We start from the raw sequence: 10000 nt of genomic DNA, 5'->3' as shown, positions 1-10000 counted from the left end.
TCTCAGAATCAGTTGAAGCGTTCCAGAGTTATTACTATATAAAGTGACACTAGTCAGAATTATAAACTTTGCCTTGGCTATTAAACATCAAAATTGGCTCATCAACATGTGTTGGAGAAGCGACTGGAGGTATTATTATAGGATGGGGGACATTAATAATACCCCCTTGCGCTGTAACACAGGATGGAGGCAAGGATGGGGGAGACACTGCTACCAGAAGGAGCCAGGATGAAAGACATTACAGCAAGGAGCCAGGATGTGGGACATCTTTACAAGGGCCCGCATATCTGACCAACATGCTGGTTGGGGCCCAGGTCCAAATTTTGCACCATGGGACACAACTCTAGTTCTGCAACTGGACTGGAGTCAAAGGTGACTCAAATTTCTACTACAAATTAAAAAAAAAAAAACCATTGCGGAAGATCAGAGGTAAAAAAAACCCTGAAGTCAAGGGGAGCTACAGTTCTTCAATACAAAAAAGTGAAACTCATTATAGAGTAATTGCAAAAAGAGTGATCTATTTCAAGTGTTTATTTCTGTTAATGTTGATGATTATGGCTTACGGCCAATGAAAACCCAAAAGTCATTATCTCAGTATATTAGAATACTTTATAACACCAGCTTGAAAAAGGATTTTAAAATCCATTATGTTGGCCTACAGAAATGTATGTTCAGTAAATGCAGTCAATACTTGGTCGGGGCTCCTTCTGCATTAATTACTCCATAAACGTGGCGTGGCATGGAGGCGATCAGCCTGCGGCACTGCTGAGGTGTTATGGAAGCCCAGGTTGCTTTGATAGCAACTTTCAGCTCTTCTGCATTGTTGGGTCTGGCATCTCATCTTCCTCTCGACAATATATAGATTCTCTAGGGGGTTAAGGTCAGGTGAGTTTGCTGGCCAATCAAGCACAGTGATACTGTTGTTTTTAAACCAGATATTTGTACTTTTGGCAGCGTGGACAGGTGCCAAGTCCCGCTGGAGAATTAAATTTACACCTCCAAAAAGCTTGTCAGCAGAGGAAAGCATGGCCCAGGTAAGACGCTTCTGGCGTTGTCTATTGATGATGAGCAGCTTGACACAAGGAATGCGACACTTGTAGCCCATGTCCTGGATATGTGTGTGTGTGGTGGCTCTTGAAGAAATTACTCCAGTAGCAGTCCAATCCTTGTCAATCTCCCCCAAATTTTTGAATGGCCTTTCCTTAACAATCGTTTCAAGGCTGCGGTTATCCCGGTTGCTTGTGCACCTTTTTCTACCACACTTTTCCACTCAACTTTCCATTAATATGCTTGGATACAGCACTCTGAACAGTCAGCTTCTTTAGCAATGACCTTTTGTGGCTTGCCCTCCCTGTGGAGTGTGTCAATGACTGCCTTCTGGACTTCTGTCAAGTCAGCAGTCTTCCCCAAGATTATTGAGCCTACTGAAACACACTTGGGGACCTTTTTAAACGCTTAGGAAGCCTTTGCAGGTGTTTTTTTGTTAATTATTCTAAATTTACTAAGATAATGACTTTTGGGTTTTTATTGGCTGTAAGCCATAATCATCAACATTAACAGAAACAAACAACTGCTTTTTCACAGCAGCGAGGATAATCAGAAAGTTTACTGCCTACTTCTCCTCAATCTCTTCTACCAGCAGATGTGACTGCAGCAGCTGAATATTCTATGGGCATTTATTGGAAGTGTGACATACACAAGCCCATCAGCTGAGCCACCCCTATTTCACTATTAAAATATATCATTACCCTATGTGCCCTTGTCTCCCTTTTTCTTTTTGAGAACCCTTTTAAATTGGACTTCTCTGGATATAGTAATCTTGGTGAGAATTGTATTAAGAAATTCAGCCCCTTGCCATTCAGGAGAGCGATGGAATAGAATTTTACTTTACAGTGGAGTAGAAAAGGAGCAATCAGCTCACCGGTCCAGCGCACAACTACGAAAGCCAAGAGATATGTCCACAGCAATCCAAGCAGTAAGCCGCTGCTCATTTCGTCAATAAAAACCATACTCAATGTAAAAGATTTGATAAAAAACAACAAAAGTGAAACAGGGCCACAAAATACAAATAGCAAAGGAGGAACACGTACAAGATCAAGTCAAGGCATTTCTAACATGCAAGGCCCTTAATCTGAGCAGATGCCACTGTTTCAATATTGTTAGTTTTAACAAATCTTTTGTATTAATAAATCATCATTTTTATTGAACAATTGAGTGCTGGCTTTCTGCTTGAATTGCTGCTGCAATTTTACTGTACACCAGAAAAAGAAGCCGGCAGTAGCCACATACTTTAGTCAGGAAGCTCACCTCGCCAGTGGAATCCAACAGTGTCACTTTCACGTCATTTTCAGTTCCCCAGGACTTTTGAGATTTCCACACAAAATCTGAGGGAGGGTTGTGAACAGCTCCAGCATCTGCTGCCCATATCTGTCAGAAACTTACTGCAGTTAATAGTAACAATAATGAGGGCATCAAAATTGCAAATACAATTAATTGCAATACTACAGTGACCTTTACGCATGAAAGCTACAGTATCAAATTACGTTTATGTTGCTCAAAGCAATCATCCAACATCCAGTTTTCTCCATGGTTAGTTTTAAAGTAAAAAGTGTGAAATGACTGGTTATTCTGGGCAATGCTGAAATTTAAATTTATTTATTTTATTGAGCAAACCCGAAAGAATTCAGAGTAAACAATGTCAATACTTTTATGCCTAAATATGCCAAAAGTATTCTAAGAGGGGTAACTTTATTGGCCAACCAGAAGAATTACAGGTTTGCGTCTAAAAAGCAGCTTGATTATTTTCATCTAATTTCCATATATTTTGGTGTGCTGAAAACGGAAAAAATATTGAAAAAAAAATCCTGGACGTCAGGATTTGCCACAAAATGCAAAATTCTCTTCAAATTTAGTATATTTTTCTCAATTTTTGGGTTTTTTTATCTTAGGGTTTTGAAAGTGAAAATTACTATTAATTAACTCAAATCAAAGCATTGAAGATATACAAGACCCTGACTACAAAAAAAAAAATAGTCGGACGAATGCTGAAAGCATTTCATGCTTTAGGTTGCTTGATGAGTTTGAAAGTGCATTTCCTCCATTCCCACCTTGACAACTTTCCTGAAAATTTGGGAGCTGTGAGTGAAGGTGAACGATTCCACCAGGACATTAAAGAGATGGAAAGAAGATACCAGGGAAGATGGAGCATTATAATGATGGCAGACTACTGTTGGACGCTTCAGAGAGACATTCCAGATGCTACTGACAAGCGTAAATGCACCAAGAGGAGCCTCACAGGGAAGAAGAATCGATTTTAGTGTGTGTTAGTGAGCTCATTGCAGTTAAATGATTTTCATGAAACATTTGTAATAAAAAATTAATTTTATGAGTCTATTTTCATTTATTTTGAGGTATTGTCTTATTTAAAATAGTTACTTAAATTGTCAGAAAACATCATGTCCTATGACAAAACGGAGGTCATTTTCGGATTCAGCGCACTTAAAAACAAAGATTACGTGGAATAACCAAAACAGCTCTTGAAAAAATGTTTATTGCAGACCTGTGTTATGTTTGAAAGCTTTCAAGGCACAGAGGTTCCTTCTTCAGGACCGAAAGCTTGCAAACATGAGTCTTCTGGTTAGCCAATAAAGGTATCCCTCCTAGAATACTTTTGTCATTTTTAGACTTAAAAAGTACGGTATTTACAAATCGATTTTTCTGGCCAACATCACTATATAATTCTTTACTGTACATAAATTCACATCAACCAAACGCATACAAGAAGTTATCTCTACAGAATTACATAATAAATTCAGCTTTGCCACATCTATTAGTAAACCCACACTCAGTCAGTCATTCTCATCATTAACCCCTTCCAAAAATATGACCTACTGTTTAGTCGTATGTTGGGTTCCTGACTTGGATGCAAACAAACTGATGCCAGAAGAGATTGGTTGACACCCAACCAGGACCTGCCTCTAACAGCAGCATGTTGGGTCAAGCGCCAACCACTGCTGGTAACCACTTAATGGGAACCTGTCACCATGAAAATGAAGTCTAACCTGCAGGTACCACGTTACAGAGCAGAAGGAGGTGAGCTGATTGATATATAGTTTTGTTAGAAAAGATTCTGTACAACTTGTGTTTTAATCTTAAGCCTCTGCTATTTCAGGTATTCTTAGTACATGCGGGAGGGGGGGGCTAACTAACAGCTTTCTCAGTGTAAGTGTGCATACAAACATAGCATTCAATCACTATAGAACTGCGCATTGGACCGAAAATCCCAGAAAGAGCAGAGTATTAAATGATTAGAACACAAGTTATACAGAATCTTCTCAAACTATGCCAGTTATGCCTACGGCTTTATTTTAAATGAAAGGGGGCGTTCACGGTGTGAGGCATAGAACGACTGAAGTCTGCTCTCAGTCTCACATAACTCTGCAGTGAGGTCATATTTAACGCAGTACAGAGGAGTTGAGTCTTGTCTCATTACAAACACAATAAGCACATTTACATTTGTCTTCTCATAGTGCTTTCAGCTCTGTTGTACTACCCTTCCCCCACATTGACAGTCTGTGAGGTGGAAGCTGAAACACTAAGAGGACTGCAGCTGAAAAGGTTTTTGAAAAAAAAGAGACAAAGTTCACTTCTCCTGTAAAGCGTTCGCTCTGCTGTACTGCATTTGTTCTGATCTCATTGCAGAGCTGTGTGTTATAAGAGAGCAATGAGTCTCCCATTGGCAATGACTAGCGATGAGCGAATATACTCGTTACTCGAGATTTCCAGAGCATGCTCGGGTGTCCTCAGAGTATTTTTTAGTGCTAGGAGATTTAGTTTTCATTGCCACAGCTGAATGATTTACATCTGTTAGCCAGCATAAGTACATGTGGGGGTTGCCTGGTTGCTAGGAAATCCCCACATGTAATTAAGCTGGCTAACAGATGTAAATCATTCAGCTGCTGCAAGGAAAACTAAATCACAGAGCACTTAAAATACTCGGTCACCTGAGCGTGCTCGAGAAATCGCGAGTAACGAGTATATTCGCTCATCACTAGCAATGACCCTTTCATGTAAAATAAACTCTGTAGGCAGATCCTCATGAATATCAGTGTCCGGGCCATAGGTCGCAACAGCTGATTTGTATTTAAGAAAATTGTGGATTTCTCTGGAATAAGACAGCAGATCACAGATTTTAAAGGTATTGTTTTAAGCAACTTCCTATGACCTATATGCCCATATAAATGGCTTAGGAGAATTGATCCTACTGACAAGATTCCCCTTAAAGCACGATGACATGAAATTTAAAACGCATATTCCAAGCACCCATTGGCCTCCGTGTGGTGCAGTTGTGGCCTGCAAATAAGTTGTGGTAACAGCCAGGGGTCTGCTGAAGACCCCAGTGCCCGTCATGACAGTGATCCATATGAAAACCAGCCAGTGGCTAGCATTCAAAGGACACTGCATTATACTATATACTGCAACTTAGTATTGCAGTATTTAGCATGAATTACAATCTAATTTTGGGATTAATAAAAAGTAAAACACCAAAAAAAAAAAAAGAAAAAAAAAGAAAAATTAAAAATAAGTCAATTCTAATGTGATGCAGTTAGCACTAATCACAATCTTTAGCAATTAAGTGCTACAAAACTTAGCGCTGACAACTCTTTTGGTGCTTATGCTTTCAACTTATAAGACTGGTACTCACAGTCACATGTTGGCCAGCTTTTAGAATAAACCGTCCAGGAAGCTTAAAACCACTGTCAGGCAGGCTTCCATGTTGTCTTTTAATGCTCCATCCACTCAGCTGCTGATCCTGTATGTAATAGAAGTTATAAAAATTATCAGCAAGCATCCAACTGTATGCTCTCAATCCAATACCAAAACCCAACACACCAAGTCCTGATAGTTTGCAGCTGTGGTTTTACAACAGCTGGAGAAACAATGGATTGAGATCTCTGCTGTAAATAAACAAACAAATGTAAGCTCCAATGGCCTTAAAAGGAAGATGACATTTTACAAAAAGATCCATAAGTCCACAAATGAGTTGTCTCCAACCTGTGGCTCTCCAGCTGCTCTGAAACTATGACTCCCAGCATGCCCAGACTGGAAATTACTGCCTGGGCACGATGGGAGGCATCAGTTCACAATATCTGAAGATCTATAGGATGGAGACCACTGCTGTACAGAATACGCTTCAGCTTCTATGATCAGTGTGTGTACTACAGTACAAAATACGATACCTCATCTGAAGTGTTGACAAGCCTCAAGTACTTTCCTTCCGGGTCCATTTCTTCTATAGATACTGGACCTGAAGATGAAGCTTCCTGGATGATCTTATAGCCTGGCCGGCTCTCTCCTCTTTCACTCTCATCTAACTTTCTCTTCTTACCACGCAAAGAACGGCTTGTTTGACTTGTGCTGGTCCTGGAAACTTTACTTCTTTGAGATGGACTTGGAGACAGCTTCAGCCTAGATGACACAGACACAGTAATAATTTATAATAATAATAATAATTTTTTATTTATATAGCGCCAACATATTCCGCAGCACTTTACAATTAAGCGGGGACATGTACAGACAATAAATTCAATACAAGTTAAGACAATTTAAACAGTGACATTAGAAGTGAGGTCCCTGCTCACAAGCTTACAATCTACAAGGAAATGGGGGGACACAATAGGTGAAAAGTGCTTATATTTCAGGTCTGGCAATTATAATACATAGGGATTTTCATATAAAGCTGCATGATCCGGTCATCAGCCCGTGTGTTTAAGTGCAATTGTCAAGTAACAAGTGCAGTTATCATGTGCATGGAATGGTGTAGAGACAGATGAATAGTAGGGTGCAGACTCAATAGTATTAGGAAGGAGGGAACAGGGCAAAGTTAGTTTACTGAGTAGTTGATGTGGTAGGCTTGTTTGAAGAGATGGTTTTCAAAGCGCACTTGAATAGGTCGGGGCTAGGTATCAGCCTGATCGTCTGGGGAAGTGCATTCCAGAGAGCTGGCGCAGCACAAGAGAAGTCTTGGAGACGGAGGTGTGAGGTTCGGATTACAGGGGATGTTAGTCTTAGGTCATTTGTAGAACGGAGGGCACGTGTAGGGTAATAGACAGAGATGAGAGAGGAGATATAAGGCGGTGCAGAACTGTGGAGAGCTTTGTGGGTGAGAGAGATGAGTTTATACTGGACCCTGTAGCGAATGAGTAGCCAGTGTAATGACTGGCACAAGATGGAAGCATCGGTGAAGCGGCTGGACAGAAATATGACCCTGGCTGCCGCATTCAAGATGGATTGGAGAGGAGAAAGTTTGGTAAGAGGGAGACCGATCAGAAGAGAGTTGCAGTAGTCCAGACGGGAATGAATAAGAGCGACAGTAAGAGTCTTAGCAGTTTCAAAGGTGAGAAAAGGTTGGATTCTGGAGATGTTTTTAAGATGCAGGTGACAAGAGCGAGTGAGTGATCGGATATAGGGAGTAAAGGAAAGTTCGGTGTCGAATATGACCCCAAGACAGCGGGTATGCTGTAAGAGGTTTTTAGTTTGCATCCTAACTTCTACTTATCTTCCACATTCTGGTCTACCCAATTAGTTTGGTACAATCTTGATACAGCTACAGACACCAGAACAAGTGACATATTGGTGATTTGCTGATCAGTCAATTATACAAAGTGGAAAGTCATAATAATAATAAATTATTATTATTTTTATATAGCGCTAACATATTCTGCAGTACTTTAAGTTTGCACACATTATCATCGCTGTCCCCGATGGGGCTCACAATCTACATTCCCTATCAGTATGTCTTTGGAAAGTGGGAGGAAACTCACGCAAACACGGGGAGAACATACAAACTCCTTGCAGATGTTGTCCTTGGTGGGATTAGAACCCAGGACTCCAGCGCTGCAAGGCTGCAGTGCTAATAACTGAGCCATCCTGCTGCCCAAAGTCTTAAAATTATCCAACAATATGATCACCATACTGATTTATATTTTATACCCAATAATAAATTGGGCTTACACCCTTCTGCATTTCCTGTTCCCGACTCTTGCTACACACAGATGACCTTGACAAAGACCGTTCTCGGTTGAAATGTTGGATCATATCTGGTTTAACTCCTTGCCACATCAAAATGAATAACACTGCAGTAAGACTTAAAGTCTCAATTTCTTTTTTGTGGTGCTGAGGTTTCTACATCGATTAGTCTGGATCACAAGTCCCTTCCTTGAGCACACTATATTTAACCCCTTCACCACATGCGCTGTACATGTACTACGCATGTTGTGTCTCCCCCTTTGCTGTGGACTCCGGCGCTAAGCCAACATCTTTCCTGACACATGTCAGCTGTTTTGAACAGCTGACATGTGCCTCCAACAGCCGTGGGTGGAATCATGATCCACTTGTGGCTGTTAACCTGTTCAATGCCGCTGTCAATCTCTGACAGCGGCATTTAACTTGCGCTTACCGGAAGCACGCCAGAAATCCCGCCCATCGATGACGCAGTCACGTGATCGCAGGTCACCGATGGGTTGGCATGACAACCAGAGGTCTCCAGCAGATCTCTATGGTTGTCATAGCCAGATTGCTATGAGCGCTGCCCAGTGCTCATAGCAAGTGAGCATTTCTGGTACATACAGGCGATCTGATCATCGCCTGTATGTAGAAGAGCCTATCGGACAACTACAGCTTCTAGTCACATATTTGGTATCACCGCATTCAGAATCACCCGATCAAGCTATAAAAATTATTAATTTGATCAGTAAACTGTGTAGCAAAAAAAAAAGTCAAAACCCCAGAATTACTTTTTATGGTCACCGCAACATTCAATTAAAATGCAATAACGGGCGATCAAAGGCTCGTATACACACTAAAATGGTATCATTAAAAACGTCAGCTCAGCATGCAAAAAATAAGCCCTCACCAAACCCGAGATCACGAAAAATGGAGACGCTACGGGTGTCAGAAAATGACCCAATTTTTTATTCTTATTTTTTAACAAACTTTAGATTTTTTTCACCGCTTAAATAAAAGAACTTAGACATGGTTGGTGTCTATGAACTCGTAATGACCTGAAGAATCATAATGGCAGGTCAGTTTTAGCATTTGGTGAACATAGTTAAAAAAAAAAAAAAAAAAGTTGTGGAATTGCACTTCTTTGCAATTTCACATAAAAAAAATTAAAATAAAAAAAAACGCATTTTTTTCCCCGTTTTTGAGTACACGATATGGTTAAAACAATGGTGACGTTCAAAAGTACAACTTGTCCCGCAAAAAACAAGTCTTCACATGGCCATATTGACGGAAAAATTTGTAAGTTATGGCTCTAGGAAAAAGGGGAGCGAAAAACAAACACAAAAACGAAAAAAGGCTCTATCATGAAGGGGTTAAAGAGCACAGTGCTAGTCCTCCTAATTCATCCTAGATATTTGAGCCATTTGAAAGGGAATCTGTCCACAGGTTTTTACCATTTCATCTGAAAACAGCATAACATAAGATCAGATAGCTGTGCCCCACACGATCGCCAAGCCCCAGTGGTCATTGCTCAGACTGCACCTCCCCGGCTGTTTAACCTCCTAAATGCCACGATCAATAGCGATTGCAGCATTTAGGAGGCTGGGAGAGAGAGGGTGCTCCCCTCCTGTATGATCTGCACTTTGTGACGCCATCGCGGGCTTCCGATCGTTGACATGGCAACACAAGGTCACATGCTGACCTCTAGGTCTGCCAGCTACGGCGTGCCTGTTAAACCATGCTAGGAGCATGGTCTAAAAGGCTTGCGTCAGTGTTTCAACAACAGGTATAGTGTATTGCAAAGCATTATTCCAGCTATCAGTGTAATAAAAGTAAAGTTCTATAGGAGGGACTTTAAAAAAAATTTAAAAAGTTTAAAAAAAATAAAATAAAATATGATATCAAGAAATGTAAATATTTCTGTTAAAGCAAAAACAAACAAAGTACACGTATTTGGTAACAAAAAAAATTATATATATATATATATATATATATA

The 10000-nt window shown here is 40.4% G+C and overlaps 1 protein-coding gene across 4 annotated transcripts in view; it reads right to left on the bottom strand.

The window, feature by feature from the left end:
- LOC143775467 (lamin-B3-like) overlaps positions 1 to 10000 on the bottom strand; it is an 84407-nt gene that overhangs the window by 18790 nt on the left and 55617 nt on the right. For all 4 annotated transcript variants that reach the window (XM_077263631.1, XM_077263630.1, XM_077263629.1 and 1 more), the window contains 3 exons: positions 6240 to 6468; positions 5705 to 5812; positions 2308 to 2427 (listed from right to left, as the gene is read on the bottom strand). In XM_077263631.1, coding sequence (XP_077119746.1) covers positions 2308 to 2427; positions 5705 to 5812; positions 6240 to 6468 — 457 coding nt within the window. The remainder of the gene's footprint in view (positions 1 to 2307; positions 2428 to 5704; positions 5813 to 6239; positions 6469 to 10000) is intronic.

This window comes from Ranitomeya variabilis, chromosome 5 (genome assembly GCF_051348905.1).
Source record: "Ranitomeya variabilis isolate aRanVar5 chromosome 5, aRanVar5.hap1, whole genome shotgun sequence".
NCBI classification, from domain to species: Eukaryota; Metazoa; Chordata; class Amphibia; order Anura; family Dendrobatidae; genus Ranitomeya; species Ranitomeya variabilis.
This window is presented reverse-complemented; position numbering and strand designations above follow the sequence as displayed.